This window comes from Aotus nancymaae, unplaced genomic scaffold, assembly GCF_030222135.1.
Source record: "Aotus nancymaae isolate 86718 unplaced genomic scaffold, 86718_ANA_hifiasm-v0.15.2.pri h1tg000059l, whole genome shotgun sequence".
Taxonomy (NCBI): Eukaryota; Metazoa; Chordata; class Mammalia; order Primates; family Aotidae; genus Aotus; species Aotus nancymaae.
Window position 1 is genome coordinate 47,589,125 of NW_026988473.1, and position 20,292 is coordinate 47,609,416.

The following is a 20,292-nucleotide window of genomic DNA, read 5'->3' on the forward strand; positions in this document are numbered from 1 at the left end:
ACGCCCAGCCCATAGGGCCTTTTCATATAGGTTGGTTCCATAGAGCTGACTGCAGGACTTGAGCGTGCTTGGATCTGGGTATAAACAGGGGTCCTGGGACCAGTCTCCTGTGTATATAGGGGTATGACTGTAATCATAACGGAAAATTTCAGATATACCCGGAGTAGACAGAATACTACAGCAACCTTCCACATACCCACCACCATTCTACAATACAGAACAACTTGTGCCTACTCTTGATTCCATGTTCATCTTGACCCCCACACTGCATTATTTGATACAAATCCTAGACATTTTATCGTGTCATCCACAAACATTTCAGTATGTACCTCGAAAAAAAAAAAGATAACCGCAACATCATTCTTACACCCAGTAAGTTAACAAAGATTGCTTAATATCATCGGATATCCCATGAGTGTTTACATTTTCTTGATAGTCTCCTAAGTGACTTGTAGAAGTTGATTTGTTTGAAACAGGATTCAAACAACTAGCTGGGTTTTGACTTTAAATTGTGTCTCTGGTGGCTTTGGATTTTTCATCTTTTTTCCTCTTCCCTTCAATCCCTTCCTAGCACAGTGGTTGTGTGGGGAGCATTCAAAGCCCAGTGATACCTCTCTTAATAATATAGCCTTGGACATGGACCCAAGCTCTCTATTTCAGCTTCCTCACCTGGTAAATGAAAATAACAATAATTCCCTATCTAACAGGGTATTGTAAAAATTCAATAAAATAGAACATGTAAAATGCTTATAACAGTGGCTGGCATAGAGCAAATACTTGCTTAATATTGGTTTTTATTGTTTTTCTTTTTCTGAAAGGCAGTGACTTCAGCAGCATCTAGGCAACCAAATGTAGTTATATGTAGGAAGAAAACTGAGCAAAAACCTGTGCAACCACACATTTTCCCCAGGCCTCTGAACTACTGTTCAGAGGAAGGTAGAAGAGTGGGCCACTCAAGAATGAGCTTCTGCAGCCAGACTGTCTGGGTTCAAATCCATGTCTTCCACTTGCTACCAGTAGCAAAATGAAGCATGTGTTTGCCCAAACCCATTTCCTTTCCCCTGGGGCCAAGAACAAAATTATTTTTCTCTTGCACTTAGGTGTGGCCACATAGCTGAGTTCTGGCCACTAGGAGGTGGCAGATGTGACATCCACCACATTCAGCCTGGTCCCCCAAGACCTCCCACTGAGTCCTTGCTTTCTTTCTCACCCACCAACTGAGTGATGAAGACTTGAAGAACCTTCAGGAAGGCAGAGCCATAAGATGAAAGGGGCCTGGATCCCTGAATGACCATGTGGAAGACAACTCAATCAAAAACAATGCCACCAGGTTCTGCTGCAAGCAAGAAATAAGCTTACTATGTTAAGCTTCCAAGAACCTAGGGTTTATCTGTTACAGCAACTAATGTTATCTTAACTAGTACACTAGCTTTCACTTTGGGCAAGTTACCCGGCCTCTCTGTGCCTCAGTTTCCTCATCTGTAAAGGGGCAAAGATGCTAATAATATTAATACCTATTTTGTGAGGTTGTTGGGAAGACCAACTACATTAATAAATGTAAAGCTACCACATTGCCTGGCCCATAATAGCACTTTATAAGTGCCTGTCCCTGATACACTTATATTATTATTGTTGTTGTTATTAATAATATTATTTGAAAAATAATGGTACATCATCGAGAACGTCTACATTTCACTTATGTGTAAATCTTTGCTACTTTTCTGGTATTATTTTTTCTTTTTTCTTTTTTTTTTTACAATTTGGAGTTAAAATTGTTTCCAGCCAACAATTTCCAATTTGACAATAAAAGCTAGTGATGTAATAGGATTGTGACAATTTTCTTCACAGGAAATATTTCAGGAGCACAGTCATTCTGCAAGATGAAACACCTAATACAAGATGCAGCATGTCTCTGGTGTCCTAGTCAGGGTTAAAAAATGGGAGGAGACCCACAGTGCACACCTTTCTGGGTTAACAGCTAGATATCTCATAAGGCTTGGGACTGAGGAGATGTGCACTGAACTCTGTAAAGTTTTAAAATATACTTGGGTGTATATTCCTAGGTATATATCTAAGACAAATAAAAATATATGTTCACACTGAAACTTGTACATGAAAACTCATAGTCACATTATTCATAATTGCCAAAAAGTACGAACATCCAAGTGTTCATCAACTGATAAATAAACAAAAGGTAGCATATCCAAATAATATTTTTTAGCCATAAAAAGGAATGAAGTGGCCAGGTGCGGTAGCTCATTCCAATAATCCCAGCACTTTGGGAGGCCAAGGCAGGCAGATCACTTGAGGTCAAGAGTTCAAGACCAGCCTGGCCAACATGGTGAAACCCTGTCTCTACTAAAAATACAAAAGTTACCTGGGCGTGGTGCCTGTAATCCCAGCTACTTGGGAGGCTGAGACAGGAGAATTGCTTGAACCCAAGAGGCAGAGGTTGCAGTGAGCTGAGATGGCACCACTGCACTCCAGCCTGGGCGACAGAGTGAGACTCCATCTCAAAAAAAAAAAATAAGGAATGAAGTACTGATACATGCTACAACATAGAGGAAACCTTGAAAATATTATGCTAAGCATAAAGGCCAGTCACGAAACACCACATATTCTATTATTCCATTCCATATATCATTCCATTATTCCATTCCATATATATGTTATTCCATTATTACAATAATATATATTATCCCATTTACATGGAATGTCCAGAGTAGGCAAATCCAGAGAGACAGAAAGTAGATTAGTGATGACTTGGGGTTAGGAAGTGGGGAGGGGAGGGGGAGTGACTGCTAATGGGTACAGGCTTGCTTTTTGGGAGGATGAAAATGCTCTAAAATTGATTGTGGCAATGGTTGCACAACTATGAATATAATAAAAACTACTGAATTATGCCTTTAAATGGGTGAATTGTATCTCAATAAAGCCGCTTTTTTAAAAAAGTGCCCACTCCTCCAAATGGGTCAGACCACCTCTCCTCTGGACTTGAGCTTCCAGCAGAAGGCAGAGCACATTCCCAGCTCATAAGAAGTCTTTGGGAATTCCGTGCTCTGTGTTAAAATCCAGGACCATCTCTGTGTGCAAGTGACAATGACATGACACACACATGCTAATGAGTCTGAAGTAAAGATGAGAGGTCATGGCTGGAAGTGTAGCTTGGGGAGTTACCAGCATATACAGGTAGGAGATGAAATTGTCGTCCACACTCACATGAAAACTGATAACCCATTGATACCAACCCTGCACAAACATAGCCTTCCAACCCAGAGATACAAGCAGGAGTGTTGTTTTTCTTTTTCACACAAGAGCATAAGCTAGACCATGAATCACACTTCCCAGAACCAGTAATACTGAAAGGGCTAGGTAGCTGGGAGCCCAAATTACTTAAATTGATGTCATATCATCTGAAGAGGCGACATTTGGGTCTCACAAACTGAATGACAATTGCCATCTAGCCAATTCATGGCCCCGGACTCCTGTTTCCCACCTGCTCTAACACCAATTTAAGCAATTTTGAACTTTGATCTCCAAAGCAGAATGTCTCAGATTTATTGAAGCATCAAGTCCCAATTGTGCTAACATCCACCCTGGCAGGGCCATTATGAGGTGTGAAATCTGGGTGCCTATCACCCCGGCCACGTTCAGCATAGTGACAATCAGAAGGAACAAATCAATCTGCCTCTCTGTAGTCATCATGAGAGCCTTGCAATTTACTGTAATGATGGCCATGGAGGAAGTGCAGGCGAAGGGATCATTCTGTTCTCTGGGAACTTGGGCATGTGCTGAGGGAGCTGCTGAGCCCACCAAGAGAGGCCTTGCAACATTCAGCCAAGAGGCAGCTGCTACTCCTTACATGGGGCTATTTCATAACTCGCCTGTATCCTCAGAGCTGCTTTAAAATGGAATTGTGTTACCCTCCTCCTGTGTTTTGCAAACAGCATCAAAACTGTTGGTTCCTGCTGCCCCAGCTTCTCCCAGCTGTCATTATTAATTACCTGTCATCTGTAGGTCTGCCTCACCAGGGCTGGGAGCCAGGGAGAGCTCAGCCTTATGGTAAATAGAAAAACCCCTCCCAACAGAGAGGAAAGTTTATTTCCAAGTCTTAAATGTGGGAGAATGGGATGAGGGAGGCAAGAACCAGGGTACCTTTGTGAGTCTCCCCACCAACTTCCACTTTGTAGGGCTAGGGAGTTCTGATTCCACATAGAGACTACAGCAGCCTCTGCCCCTTACCTACTCAGCTAGGGTCGTAACCTGCCTGCTACATTCTGCCAGCTTCTGTCCCCAGGACTCCGAATCTGAGACCTCACCCTAGACTCTGAGGAGTCTCCTTGATTCAGGACTCAGGCACTTGAGAGATGCCAAGAATTCTCTGCTCAGAATCTCTGCACCCTGCTGTCTCGCTGCCCACCTCAAAAGACCTGGTGTGTCCTGCTTCCTAAATGTGGCGATTAGAACTACAGACCCCCTCCTGAATTCCTCTCTCCTTCCCCATCCCCACCAAGGGCTCCCAACACATCCCACAGCCAAAACCACGCTGCCCAAGACAAAAAATGCTTTCAGAATAATTGTTTTGAATTGAAAAGTCAATGTAATACTGTAATTGGCAGATTAATGATTCTGCCCATGAATGTATCCTGGAAAGAAATGAGCACAGAGTCTGCTCCACCTGGGTTTATGTTACTGAGGGAGCAGAAACAGGCCGCCAGCTGTGCCCCTTGGTAGTCCAACATCATCATCCCCAGGAGATGGGCTGCATTTTCATGAAGAGCCTCATTCACAGCTCCTCAAAGCCAGGCTGCTTTTCACAAAGTAGAAGAGGGGAGTTGCCCCTGGATTTTAAAAGAGATAAGGGAATGAGTGAATGGAATGGAGTATGATTCAATGATGAAATAAATGCCCTGACACATGCCTCCCAGGGAGAGCATCTACCTCCTCTAGTGACTCCCCCAAAACACTCCCTGAGGTGTCAGGTGTGATAATGATATGCTCCAACGGGCTCAGATTCATTCTTCAGAGATGCAATGAGATAACTGCCTACTGAGTTCTAAGGCAGGTAAAGGAAACTGAGCCCCTGAGGCATCAGCCCAACCCACTCTGTCAAAACCCAGCTGAAACTTGGAAGGTTCCCAAAGCCCATCCCTTCTCTTGTTTCCCTGGAGGGGAAAAGTGTGGAAGGGGGATTCCCTTTGCTGACTTCAAGACCCAGCTTGAAATCACCATGTCTCCTAAGGGCTCCACCTAAATGTGTCTACCGCAGCACTCAGCCCACTGTCTTGCGATTACCTCCCATTTGTCTGTGATTGCCAAGTTTGTTGTAAGTCCAAGAACTCAGAAGTTGGGAGGTGGGGAGAAAAGTGTGCAAGAGAAAGAGACTTCTTGACCAGACCTCCACTGGCTCTCACACAGGAGTGTCGAGGGCTCAGAGGGGAAGAAGGGATGATGGCCGTGCTTCCCAGGCGGCTTCAATGATGGCAGTTCCCAAGGCAACCACACCCTGGGCTCTGTCAGAAGGGAGTTGACACTGGGGTGACACATAGAGCCATATATGGATGGCAAGATGGTCATAGAGAATGTTCTCAAATAAAGGCCTGCCTCTGAGCATGTTACTGGCCAGATTGAAAATGTCCTCTCCCTGACCCATCACCCTCCCATCCCACCCCTTAGGTAACCTGGTCCTGCCAGCCCAAGGCAAACAGAAACTTTCAGCCTCACAATTTTGATTTTACTTCCAAGCAACCTATCAGGGAGATCACCCAGACCCAAAGGCAATCATTTCTTCTTGACTATCAGTTTTAACCTATTGATGATAAACAAGCTAATTATCACACTCTGACCCTGTAATTGCACTTTTAGGACTTTATCCAAAGGAAAGTACTATGAATTTTTTTTTTAAAAGCTTTAGGTTGCATTATTTACAGAATAAGATACCCAGTGATGATTCAGACAGTTAGTTAAGAAGCATTTTAGGGAGCATTTGTTAAGTACTAGGTACTATCCTAGGCACCAAAGATACCAAAGCAAGCAGAACAAACACAACTGCTCCCCTCATGGCGTCTGCAGAGCAAACAAAAAAGAAAGGACGCTGCCCAGTGCCTACGCCGGAGGCCTCCGAGTGCTGGCGCTCTGGCCCTCAGGCAACGCCCTCATTGGATTTCCTACTGATTTCAGGCTGCACAACCTATTGAAAACCTAACAGAACGTGTTTACATCTACTTTTTTAAAGTATTTTATTTTTGAAATAATAGTAGGGCTTTCCTCAAATGTTGTTCTTTGTTCCATGACAGCAAATGGAGATTTTAGATGCTTACAAATGTTTACATGAGGATTTCATCTCTTCTCCTGGACTAATGACTGGAACATAATTATGAACTGTGCTTGTTCACCAAATAGAGATATTCCATGAGACAAGAAGGCTGATTCCTAATATGGAGGTGTCCTTGGGCCGGGGCCCACTTATCCTGGTATCCATCTCCTCCTCCCGACACAGAGGTGCCTTCATTAGTACAGGAAAGAAAGAGGTCTTTGTGATGATGTAATTCCCAGACCACCCTACACAGACAATAAAACTGAATTTGTGAGAAGCCTGGTGAAATAAGAGCTCAGAAATCACAGAATATCAGTGCAGCAAGGGCCTAAGAAGTTATTTAGCCTAATCTTCTAATGTTAGAAATGGGCAAATAACACCAAAAGGGGAAGAGATTTGTCTAAAATTACACAGCCAGTTAATGCTGGGCTATTTTCACCAAGGCAAATATAGGGAAATTCATTCCACAGAATTTCTAATATCTATGTGTTTGATGATATTATGATAGGCAGGAGGGCTCTCACCATAGTGTGTGTGACAAGTGGCTGCAATGTAACATGGCCAGTGCTAGCACAGAGTATAAACAAGGGACCACAGAGGAGGAAGCATCTCACTCTTCCTGGAGGCACTGTGGAAGGCTTCATGCAGAAGGGGACTTCTGAGTTGGGTCTTTATGAATGAATAGGAGTTGGTTGTATAGAAAAGGGAAGAGGTCTTTCCAGAAATACGGAACAGCATGTAAAAGCACAAACACGTGAAAGAACATGATGTGTTTGGGGGATAAAGAGTGGCTTGCCATGGTAAAAAACGGAGATTTCTTGGAAGGAAAATAGAAGAGACACTAAAAAGGTAAAGGAAGGAGTAGTTGTGAAGGCCTTGGATGGCATGCTAAGATCTCTGTCCTGAAGAGAAGTTATCTTTGCACTTTAAAAAACAATGTAGTGGCAAAAGGAGGAAGAATGGGTTGAACAAAAGTGGACTCAAGATAGGAAGCCTAGCTGGGTGGATAATATAGTATTTCAGGTGGAAAATAAAGAGAGTAAAAATTTTGAAAATGAACGATCAATCTAAAGCACTTGTGAAGGCTGAATTAAAGCAGTGATATTTAGATGGTAGACTCAGCAGGATTTCATAAGAGATGATTAGACATGGGGAATCAAATGGAGGAGGAGGCAGCAAACCACTGCCCTTGGGTCATGTGCGGGCTGCCGTCTATTTTGTACAGCCCGAGTGCTGAGTATGGTTCTTACATTCAGGCTGTTGTACATGCTTCCTTCAATGGCTGAGAGGAAACAAAAGAAGCATATTTTGTAACACATGAAAATCACATGAAATTCAAATTTCAGTGTCCATAATTAAACTTTTATGGGAAGACAGCCACATTTTTTCATTTACCTATTATCTCTGGCAGCAAAGGCAGAATTGAATAGTGCAAACCAAGTCATAGGACTCCTAAAACCTTAGATATTTACTATTTGGCCCTTTCAGAAAAAGTTGCTGACCTCCTGCAAGATTCTCCAACTCCGTTAAAATCAGCTCATCCTTCCAGTTGCCCAGACCAAAACCTTTGGGGTCGTCTTAATTCTACTTTTATGTGCCATCCAATCTTTCATCAAGATCTGTTGTATTTTCAAAATTATCCAGAATTTGACACTCACTCGTTCCCTTGCTACCACTCTATTCCTGACCACTACCATCTCTCAGCTGGGTCATTCTAGTAGCCTTCATTTATTTATTTATTATTTATTGAGACAGAGACTTACTCCAGTAAGTCTCATAGACTGGAGTGCAGTGGTACAAGCACAGCTCACTGCAGTCCTGAACTCCTAGGCTCAAGCTATCCTCCCATGTCAGCTTCCTGAGTAGCTGAGACTACAGCTGTGTACCACCACCCATGGTTAATTTTTCGTAGAGATGGTGTTTCGCCATGTTGCCCAGGCTGGTCTTGAACTCCTGAGCTCAAGCGATCCATGCACAGGGCCTCCCAAAGTGCTGGGATTATACGCACAAGCCACCATGCCCAGCCTCATTCTAGAAACTTTTTGCCTCATCTCCCTGCTTCATCTCTGCCCCCTTAAGTCACTTAACACCATCAGTTAAAACAGAAGTGAGATCACAGCATTCCTCTACACAAAATTTTCCCAAGCCTGCCCATCTAACTCTGAGTAAAGGCCCAAGTCTTACAACGGCTTCCAGGGCCCTACACAACCTGCCTCTGCCCTTCCTCTCATCATGCCTGGGACCAACCCCACTTCCACAGTCATGCTCCCTCTCTTCTCCAGTCGCATCAACCTCCTTGCTGGTCCTCAATAATGTACCAGGTCCACACCTGCCTCAAGGTCTTTGCATCTGCCATTCCTTCCACCTGTAATGTTCTTTCCCAAGATATACATATGGCTGTCTCCTTCACCTCCTTCAGATTGGGACTCAAATCTACCCTTCTCAATGAGGCCTTCTCTAGCCATCCTATTTAATATTGTCAACCATCCTCAGACCACAACCCTCCATTTCTATTTTTCTTGCTTTATTCTGCTCTCTAGCTCTTACTAACACTCAAACAAAATACACACGTTACCAATTTAATCTTGTTTATTATCTTCTCCCCTACTAGAATGTAAGCTCCAGGAAGGCAGGAGTTTTTGTTTTGTTTTCCTTTCTAGCACCTAGTACAGTGCCTGGTACATGTTAGGCACTCAATAAATAGTTGCTGAAAGAATGGAAACAATGGATCAGAAAGTGACTAGGAGGGCCAGGCACGGTGGCTCACGCCTGTAATCCCAGCACTTTGGGAGGCCGAGCCGGGTGGATCACGAGGTCAAGAGATGGAGACCATCCTGGTCAACATGGTGAAACCCCGTCTCTACTAAAAATACAAAAAATTAGCTGGGCATGGTGGTGCGTGCCTGTAATCCCAGCTACTCAGGAGGCTGAGGCAGGAGAATTGCCTGAACCCAGAAGGCGGAGGTTGCGGTGAGCCGAGATCGTGCCATTGCACTCCAGCCTGGGTAACAAGAGCAGAACTCCGTCTCAAAAAAAAAAAAAAAGAAAAAAAAAGAAAGTGACTAGGAGATAAGAAAAGAGAAGCCAAGCAGAGATAACTCTTTCAAGGCATCTGGTGAGTAGCTTAAAAGGAAACCAGTATCAGATTTTCTCCAAATGGGAAAGACTCAAGCATATTTACAGAACGTCAGGGCCACAGAGTGGCAAAAAAAGATGGGAAATGAGAAATAGGATATCTGGCTATGCCAAGTCTGGGAGAAAGCTGAAAGAAATGCCCTTATGAATGAGGAAAGAGGGGACCTCCTTGGAAGGGACTAGGGCTGGAAGGGAGCACGAAAGGACAGTTGCACATATGGATGAGACTGGGCAGATATGGTAGAAAGGGAACTTGAAGGGGCTCATAGCTGGTCTCAATTTTCTATCAGGGAAGGGTTTTAGGGGCTGTGGACAACAACATGGATCCAATTGTTCAAGGGGTGCCCCTTGAACAATGCAGGTTTGAATTTCAAGAGTCCACTTACATGTAAATGTTTAAATGTATTAGAAATTTTCTTGAGATTTGCAACAATTTGAAAAAAATTGCAGATGAACCATGTGATCTAGAAATAAAAAAACTAAGAAAAAGTTAGATATGCCCAGGAGTTTGAGACCCACCAGGGCAACATAGCGAGACCCCATCTCTATAAGAAAAGATAGATTTTAGAAGAATGAGGATGCACACTGATTAGAAGAAAAGGATAGCTCTGCAGTGCTAAGGGTGCTACTCACTCTAGAAACCATACATTTGTTGCAAGGTTTGTGGATTTTTCTCCAGCAACACTGGGCAGCCAATGATAATCAAGTGGTAAGAACTAGTACTATTAAAAGAATTATGAAATTAAAGCCTTCATCGGATACTTCAGGTCCTGATCAAAATGTAAAACTCTGGGGGATAAAAACTTAAGTGAATGGGTAAATGACAGGAATGACCAGTGCTGCTGGCCTAATTCAGGTGCCTTCAGCAGACAGGTACAATTCAAGATGGTGTTCCTCGAAAGAGCAAGTCTTGACGACAGATTCAGAGAAAGAAAGTTGAAAGTGGCCCTCTGGCAAGTAGACTCTGAAACGGTAGTCTAAGAATCCACACAGAAGGGCCATGTCCAACAGAAATGGGATTGAAAACCCAAAAGAAAAAGAAAAAGATCAACAGAGAAAAACAAAAGCCACTTAAGCTACAACTCGTAAGAATGGTGTTCTTATGACATCATAAGAAAGACACCATAAGAAAAAGAGAAATGGAGGGCTGTGGTCTGAGGATGGTTGTCATAAAGTGCTGAAATGTGACATCTTGGGAAACAGGAAGATCTCACTTGCAAAGAAAGATCCCTTAACTCCTAAAGAGACAAAACAGTGTCACACAGGTTCCATACAGTCATGGGCTACTAGCCTATTTACAGAACCTGAAAAAGCTATGCAATCCATAATAAAAAGACTTTTTCAAATTTCAAAGACCAATGAAAATTGAGTTGTCAGTTTTAATAGGTGCCATTACTTGTGCCATGCAATGCATTTTACATTCTTGATCTCATTGAAACTTCACGACTTCCATGTAAAGAAGGAATTCTTATTCTCATTTTATAGATGAAGACACAGAGGCTTACAAGGGTTAAGGAACTTGTCTTAAGTCATAAAATAAATAAGCAGTTGAATCAGAAATCAAATTGAAATGTGTCTGATACGAAAGACCATGCTTTCAAACCCTATTCTCTCTTGGACTCTAACACTACTTTTTCTTAGGAAAACACAGAAGTGATGACTAGTTGAATGCATTCTTATGAGATTCATAGTCATTCTATGATGTAGGTTTCCTTAGGAGGACATTTTTTACATGAAATTATTAACATAATACAATTGATCCTTGAACAACACAGGTTTGAACTGCAAGGGTCCACTTATATGCAAATTTTTTCAATAACTATATGGGAAAATGTTTTTGGAGATTTGTGACAATTAGAAAAACCTTGCAGATGAACCATGTAGCCTAGAAACATAAAAAAAAGTTACTCATGTCATAAATGCATTAAAATATACATTGATACTTATCTACCTTCTCATTTGCTACCATAAAATATAAACAAATCTATTATAAAAAGTTAGAACTTATCAAAATGTACACATACACAAAAAAACTGTACGTGATGCCATTTGCAGTTGAGAGAAATGTAAACGTAAAAGTGCAGTATTAAATCCTCACTGCACAAAATGAACTGTCGTACATACTGTACTACTGTAATAATTCCATAGCTACCTCCTGTTGCTATTGTGGTGAGCTCAAGTGCTGCAAGTATCTGCTTAAAACACCATGTGATGCTAATCATCTCCACGTGAACAGTTCAACTCTCCAGTAAACTGTGTATGGCAGTTAAAAGTGATCTCTTGAGGTTCTCGTGTATTTTTCATCATGTTTAGTGCAATACCATAAACCTTGAATAACACCATGGGACTCTAACGAAGTGCCATTAGAGATGCTAGAAGTACTCCCAAGTATCAGAGAAAGTCATGACATTATAAGAAAAGTTGAATTGCTTGATACGTACCATAGACTGAGGTGTGCAGCTGTGGTTACCCGCCATTTCAGACAATGATGTAAACTTATGATATCGATAAATGCAGCACAGTTCTGCAAATGTATTTTCTCCTATGATTTTCTTAATAACATTTTTTTCTCCAGTTTTCTTTATTGAAAGAATACAGTATGTGATACAAAATATGTGTTGATTGACTGTTATCAGTAAGGTTTCTGGTCAACAGTAGGCTATTAGTAGTTAACTTTTGGGGGAGTTAAACTATACACAGATTTTTGACTGTACAGGGGGTCAGCATCCATAACCCCCACGTAGTTCAAGGGTCAACTATATTCTAACAAGTATTATATTTTTCCATTTGTTGGGTCCTACAGGGGGGCACAGCAGGTATCAAATGAATGAATGGGAGTCCTTGGGCCCAGGAGAATTCTACATCAAAGCATGGAGATAATTTGTGGACAGACTAATGGCAGTGATCTTGAGGAATGACAGGTTCAAGAACACCAGGGAGAAAGGAGAAGAAGGTAGATTCTACAGAGCACAAAGCTGTGAGCTTATCCAGCACTCAGAGCAAGACCCAGCCTTATTATTACTGAAGTGATGGTTAATGGGGCCCTACACCTACCAGCCAACACTTCAGCACTGATCATTGTGATCCAGCACATACTCACTAAGGACAGTCATTTCAGAACAACCCACAGCCTTCTTTGGGCTTGCAGAAACACCATGTGCAGCAGCAAGCAGCTGGAGCTGGGTGGTGGCCAGCCCTTCAGAAGAGGCTATGTGTTCTCCCACTCATCTATTTACAGCCCCTGGATTAGCTGACAGACTGAATGACAGAATCAGGACTTTACAGTGAAATATAACAAGGATGAAAATAAGATCTTGCACTTGGTTTCAAAAACCCAACTGAGTAAATCCAAGACAGGGAAGGGTGTGATTTAGGAGCAACAAATATAAAAATGTCTTTGAGTAAGCTGATAGCAAAGCTCAATAACAGATCACAATGCGACATAGCTGGCAGAATAGCGAAAAGCAACCTTAGCTGCATTAAAAGAACATAGTGTCTGTGCTAGAATAAGGGAGGCGACAGTCCTAATCTGGGCTGGCTGATTTGCATTACAACTGCACTATGGTGACTTCTGGAGAGCTCACTTTGAGCACGTCTGCTAACAGGTTGATCTTCTAGGTAGTCTCCATTTACCCCGTCCCTACTGTGATCTATTCTCTGCACTGCTCTGTGCCCTAAGGAAGCTGCCTCTATATATTGCATTATCTAGATCCCTTGCTCTGATGACTCCCCACTGGGTTCAGCACCAGTAGGAGACGCAAGGGCAAGAAGAGAGAGAATAAGCAGAATGTGCATTTCTCGTGTCACTCTCTCCTTGCTCCATCTGCATATTTCTGGCAGCGGCTGCATCCCTCTATGACTACAGTTCCTGTCCAGTAGCCCCTCGCCCATAGCCCCAGCTTGTAATAGGTTCCATTTTGCTTCCCTTGTCCCTTCAGGCCTTGGAGTGGTAAGTGCTTCTCCCTGTTGCTAGCCCCTGGGGACCTCAGCATCCCTTCTTAGTTCCCTTAACCCTGCCCACAGCTCCGTCAATGGTCCCTTTACTAAATTATTTTCAAAATCTCAACTAAATTGGCCTTCTTTTTCCTGCAGGGACCCTGACTGAAACTAAAAAGACAGGATACAAAGGGCCTTAAAATTACGTCTGTGAGGAATACAGGATGTTGGACCTGGTAGAGAGAAGACTCTAGAAAGCAGGATAGCCTACATCAGCAAGGTATTAATAAAAGTCCACCTCGGACTCATTCTCTGGCTCCACCAACAGCAGTAGGTATGGAGAGATAAATTTTGGGCTAAATATAAAGTAAACCTTTCTACATAGTAGGTAAAGATGGTTCTCCTGGTAGGTCATAAGCTTCAATATTTCTCAGTTGCCCCATCTTAAACTGGATGAGCCTATGTCAGGAAAGCTGTGAAGAAGAAGTTAGAAATATGATCTAGAAAAGAGCTTTCCAAGCCAGGGTTTCATGATTTGCCACCAACTGTACACTACTCAATGGGTTACCAAAATAACCAAATTGTGGAGAAACTTTCATATGTGTTTTGCTACTTCTTGTTTCAATCTAGGGAACAGAAGTCTGGTTCTTCATCAAGTCTGATAATCCTCAACACTGAAGATGCTTTTATACTTTTAGATAATTTACAAACATAACACATTTTACACATCATCACAGCTTTTAAAAGGTTATTTCCAATTCACAGAGCAATCTATTAAAAACATTTTTTAGGGGAGAAGAGAATTTGATTAATGGTTACAAATATACCATTTGATAGAAGAAATAAGACCTAGTGTTAGACTAGTAAAGTAACTACAGTTTATAATAACCTATTGTATATTTCAAAATATCTAGAATTCCAATGGTCCAGCACAGAGAAAAGACAAATATTTAAGGTGATGGATATCCCAAGTACACTGATTTTGTCAGAGGCACGTAAACCAGAGCAACTCCATCTTTAATGGGGCTAGGTAAAATAAGGCTGACTGAGACCTACTGGGCTGCATTCCCAAAAGGGTAAGCCATTCTAACTTACAGGATGAGATAGGATGTCAGCACAAAATACAGGTCATAAAGACCCTGCTGATAAAACAGGTTTCAGTAAAGAAGCCAGCTAAAACCCACCAAAACCACAAAGGTGATGAGAGTGACCTCTGGTCCTTCTCACTGCTACACTCCCACCAGCGCCATGACAGTTTACAAATGCCATGGCCACGTCAGGGAGTTACCCTACATGGTCTAAAAAGAGGAGGCATGAATAATCCACCCCTTGTTTAGCACATCATCAAGAAATAACCATAAAAATGGGCAACCCGGAGCCCTGGGGGCTGCTCCATCTATGGAGTAACCATTCTTTTATTCCTCTACTTTCTCAATAAACTTGCCTTCACTTTACTGCATGGACTCATCCTGAATTCTTTGTTGCGTGAGATCCAAGAACCCTCTCTTGGGGTCTGAATCGGGACCCCTTTCCTGTAACAATTTGATCTCCACAAATTACATTAAATTATCACATGTACATGGTAAACTCCCACCCAAGGAGAAAACTTGCGGGAGACACAAACATAGCCATGGGCCTCGACGCTGCTGTGAACTCAGGCATTCAGGGTTTTTGCAAAAATCCTTTTTTCCCCCCCCGACCACGGTGAATTGAGGAGACCTCACACTTTTTTTTTCCCAGAGTGGTTTGCACGTAGAATATTTCCCCGAAGGTACGCTAGGTTTGCCAATTTTCCGCTCATTCATTCAACAAACACTCGATGTCCACCTACTCCTATTAACAGAGCCCTTCTCGGCCCTTGGGATGGGCAAAAGATCCGAAGAGGCCAACACTGAGACGCCGCTGCCAGAGGACGTCAGCAGGTCCAGGAAACGACCTGATTTTAAGGACCAATGAAGGCAACGACTGAGAGTGACGGCGCCCAGGAAAGTTGCGGCGGAAACTTGGGAAATGCCAGCCTTCGGGCGCAGAGGGCGGGGCAGGGCCTACAGAACTGCGCCGCCTGCGGGCTGGGGCCCGGCCTGGGCTCGGGTCCCGCCGCCTCCGGCCGCCACGCGGCGCCCGCCCACGGCCCGGCGGGGGCGTCGGCCTGGTCCCCAGCCCAGGAAGCCAGCGCCCGGACGGCCGCGAGCGGGTGTGAAGGCCCCGATAGCCCGCGAGCCCCTGACTCAGTGTGGGGCGCGCGTCGTTCCTGCCCGACGTGCCCGGGAAACGCGCGCACGCATTGCCGCGCGCCCCACCGCGCCGGGCACCCGCGGCGCGCTCCCGCCCGGCCCCAGCGCCCCGGCCCCTAGGCCCCTCCAGCACCTCAGGCTTCCACCGCCCACCCGGCCCGCGCGGCCGCACTCACCCTCCTTGGCTTTCTTCCTCCGGGCCAGGGTCCCTCCGAGTTTTCCCAAGAAGGAGTCATCTTTCTTGCGGGACGGGGGCGACTTGGGAGTGGGGGACTTGGGGACAGAAGGCGACTTCTGCGGGGAGGTGGCCATGGCGCGGCGCAGGCAGCCGCGGGCCGGTCGGGACGCGGAGCTAGAGCTGGGCGGACGCGGCGGGCGGCGGCGGGACTGAGGCTGCGGCTTTCCAAACGGAAGCGGAATTATTCCAAGCATTTGAGGCAGCTCACGCTCGCCTTTCCCTTCCCTCGCTCCCTCCCTCGCTCCCTCCCTCGCGCCGCCCTCTGCCCTGGAAGGAGCTGCGCTCCCGGGGCTGCACCCTGCGCCCCTGGCCTGCCCCAAGCAGGGAGGATGCCCCAAAACTGTCCCTCGCAGGACACGAGGCCGTGTGTGCTCAGTTTGGGAGCGCTCGAAGCGGAAAGCTTCATTTACCCAGACTCTGCACCCACCACACAGCCTGGCGGAAAACAGATCTGAGAACCAACCCAACCCTGTTACTGCCCCAGGGCCTTCCAGCCCGGCTGGCTCTTCCCCAGCACTGCTGCCTGTGGGGTTATCAGGCCCACGTCTTGTGCCCACGAGACGGCAGCTCCTGGAAGAAATTATTGGAGTGAACCAAAATGTGTCCAGGCCCCACCAAAGTGGGCACAACCAATCACTCTTGAACCTATCCATGACCGTCAACCTCTTCTCCCATCCAAGACTGAGAAACTTGGAGTGCACAAGGGTAGAGCCGAGGCTTCTTATTCTTGTAAGACATCCGTGTTTCTAGCAGCTCAGTGGCTTATACAAAGGAAGATCCCACATGGTGGCAGAAACATGAATGGGAAAGGCACAACCATAAGCTCCTACAGGACCTTCCCCCAAATTTACCCTGCCTAAGTAAAAGCAAGAGAGTGACAACCAGACTCATTGGAGATAACAGGGGAGTCACACAAAGCGCAGTGTTGGAAGGACTCATACTAGAAATGATTGAAAAAGCATGTGTTATTTATTGTGCTTGCGCACCTCAAGTTCTCACTCGGGCTCTTTGTCCCTCTGTCTCTCTCTCACACACACAGACTCACAGCGCCTTGGCAACTGTGTTTCCTCCTTGTGGCCCTTTCCTTCTAGGCTACAGCTGATTGAACCTGGGTGAACACCTGAGCCAAAGGGCGCTACTGCTTTACTGGAGAGCAGCCTATCGGCTAGCCCCACTTAAAACTCTGCCCTAAGCTGGAGAGACTTGTCAGAAGTTGTCCACGTGACTGATGATCATTCGCAGTCAAGACGGGTGGCTGTTTCTAGCCACGTGCATGCTAACTAGTAGGGAAACAAAAAAATGGAACGAAGAAGTGTGCTCAAGAAGCCACGTGGTCTGAGTAATGGAAACCATGGGGAGTAGCTGCCTGGACCTTGAATCTTTTCCCAGACCGCCCTTGCACTTCCTGTCAGGGTCAGCTGCAATTCCTTCCCAGGAGATGTTACTCAGCCTTTTATTAACGCATCCACCTTTCCTTAGACTAAATAAACTGACAAGCAGCAGTTTCTGAGTAGAACTAAAATTTAATCAAGATAGTCAATAGGTTCTCAACACTGTATAGGTTCATTTTATCTTTGCTTGAGAGTCATAATTTTACTTTTTTTTTTTTAATTCTACTTTAGTTGGTGCCTCTTACCTAGAAGCAAAGAAGTCATGATGTCTGCTAGCCTGGGAAGATTACTACAACTCCTCCCAGCCAATAAATCTTAAAGGGATGGTGAGAAGCCAAAATAGAAGTGTGTTTTGATTACATCATTAATCATTTTTGTTCAGGATATCAGATATAGGACATTTCCAAAAGTGTATCTCCAGTCCCGGGAGCTCTTGTCAGGGAATTAAGAGACACGTAGCTCAATAGCTGTGTGATCTTGGGAAGGTTTACTCCCTTTTCTGAATCTCCATTTCCTCATCTACAAAATGAAATGGTTGGTACAGAATGGTGGTTCTCAAACTCGATTGTGCATCACAGTCCCCTAGGAGTTTGTTACATTCACAGGCCCCATCTCCAGAAATCCTGATTCAGTAGATCTCAGGTGAAACCAAGGGATAGGTATGTTTTAAACAGAGTACATCAGGTAATTTCAATGTATTAATTGCTGATTCACACACTGATGTCTTGCCAGTTAGGGCTACTTTGAGCTCTAACAGTCTGTGGTTCTCTATTCTTTCAAAAATTGCTAATATCTGTATGCAAGGCTTAGTCCTAAATGTGGCATAATCAAATTACCCTTGGAGATGCCTTCAATTGCCCATGCATGCTTTTGCATATATAATACTCCTCAGTAACTGTTATGTACACTAAACTTTGAAACCCACTGAGCAACACTAAATGGAAGAATAAAGTCTTGATTGTTGAATGGTAGCTCCCAGAAAATATCAGCAAAAGAAGCTGTGGAAGAAGGCAAAGCTGCATTTTTTGTACACTATGATAAAGAGAACCCTGCCTTGCCAGAGTCTTAGTAGCATCTTAAAGTGGGGGAAGGCAAAGGAGGGATATTTATAAGGTTTTAGAATCTTGATTAAGACAGGCCTTTCAGTGCGGTGGTGCTTGATTAAATTTGACTAAGGATCATGATATAATAGTTTAGGACTGGTAGACTCAAGGCAAAGCTTTCCTAGAGTCTTGCAGAGTAAATAGTCTTTTTATTGCTATCTATTGAAAAGTCTAATGGGTTTATGTTCATCTCAGTGAAATTTGGGGGCGAGTTATTGAAAAGAATAAGAAAGTTATTCATAACTTTTATCCTCCTGGGCAAGAAATTTTTGGAAGATAGACAGGGGAACAATCAAGTCCTGTTAATGTATGCAGTAACCTGCATTGATGTGAATGGTTTGCAGGGCCTCAATATTATGCCGATATCTTGTTATTCAAGCATTTCTACTTGTGAGATCATTATCAGTCTCTCTCTAAAGACCAGTAGGAATGGGTGATGAATCATAAATCAGTGCTGCTCACAGCATACTCTGCAAACGAGTATTGATCTGGATACCATTATTAGCCAGTGATATAAATGTAGAAATTGAGAGCTTTTACAAACTTTTAGAGCAATTTAACAACACTTATGTCTGTTTAATCTAATAATGAGAATCAGAAGCTTGAATTTTGAATATCTTTTCATTCAATTTTGCTAGTAATTTTTATTTTTATTTTATTTACAAAAATATTGCTTTGCGATGAATTGGTCCTTTAGCACAGATTGCTTGAGAAGCTCTGTTCTACATTGTTCCTGTTTACTTACGGAGTTCATCTACTCGCTTTTAATATGCTTCTAGAATCCTTAAGAATGTGAATTGATCTGGTTTTTGTTTGGAAGATTAAATGAGATAATCTATGGGAAAGCACCATCTCTGGGTCTGGCACTGAAGTCGACTGAATCTAAATCTTACTTAGTCAGAGACATGCTGCATGCTGTTCTTGGATAAGATGAGAAGACCTTGTACCAGCTCCCTCCAATCTAGTTGGTTTTACTATGTCCCCACTGAACAGCAGCCCTGCTCATGCTTGGTCATTGTTTTCATCTTACACAAGGGGTTAGATTATAAGGACAGATCATCAATTAAATGTGTGTTGTGTGAGACTCTGCTGAATCTCTAGGCAGCCTCTTCTTGAAATTGGGGCTTAGACACACCACACTGGAAGAGAATAAACTCAGGTTCCAATCTTAGCTCAGCAGCCAGGTGATCTTGTACAAATCTCTTCCCTTGCTGCATTTATTTTTCCCATCATATATAAAATGAAGCCGAGGCAGTACCTACTAAAGCCCAACCATCATACATACCTTATGATCAGCAATTTCAATTATAGGTTATACCCAACAAAAGTGAGTACGTGTTTACACCCAGATACAGGCTCTAGAAAGTTCACAGAAGCACCATTCAAGTGCCTGTTAACAGTTGAATTGATGAATTGTGATAGTCACATCAATGAGAGCGAACAATTTGCAACTACAGGCACAATAGGAATGTATCTCACAATATAATGTTGAGCAAAAGAAACCAGACACAAAAGAGCACATACTGTATAATTCTATTTACATAAAGTTCACAATCAGGCAAAACTACTCCATAATGTTAGAAGTCAGGATATTGATTAGCCTTGGACGGGGTAGTGACTAGAATGGGGTGGGCAGCATGAGGAAGGCCACTGGAGTTGGTAATGTTCTGTTTCCTGATCTGCGTACTGGTTACATGGATATATTCACTTTTAAAAATCAATGGGACATACACTTAGTACTTTCAGCACACATTTTCTGTATATATTTTATACTTCAATAAAAATCTACTGCTGGGCATGGTGGCTCACACCTGTAATCCCAGCACTTTGGGAGGCCAAGGCGGGGTGGATCACTTGAGTTCAGAGTTCAAAGCCAGCCTGGACAACATGGCAAAAACTTGTCTCTACAAAAAATACAAAAATTAGCCAGGTATGGTGG

The 20,292-nt window shown here is 43.7% G+C and overlaps 1 protein-coding gene across 1 annotated transcript in view; it reads right to left on the minus strand.

Moving 5' to 3' along the window:
- PARVA (parvin alpha) overlaps window positions 1–15,954 on the minus strand; it is a 154,179-nt gene extending 138,225 nt beyond the window's left edge. The window contains exon 1 of the mRNA XM_012456639.3: window positions 15,798–15,954. Coding sequence (XP_012312062.2) covers window positions 15,798–15,933 — 136 coding nt within the window. The 5' untranslated portion in view covers window positions 15,934–15,954. The remainder of the gene's footprint in view (window positions 1–15,797) is intronic.
- Window positions 15,955–20,292: the final 4,338 nt, after the last annotated feature.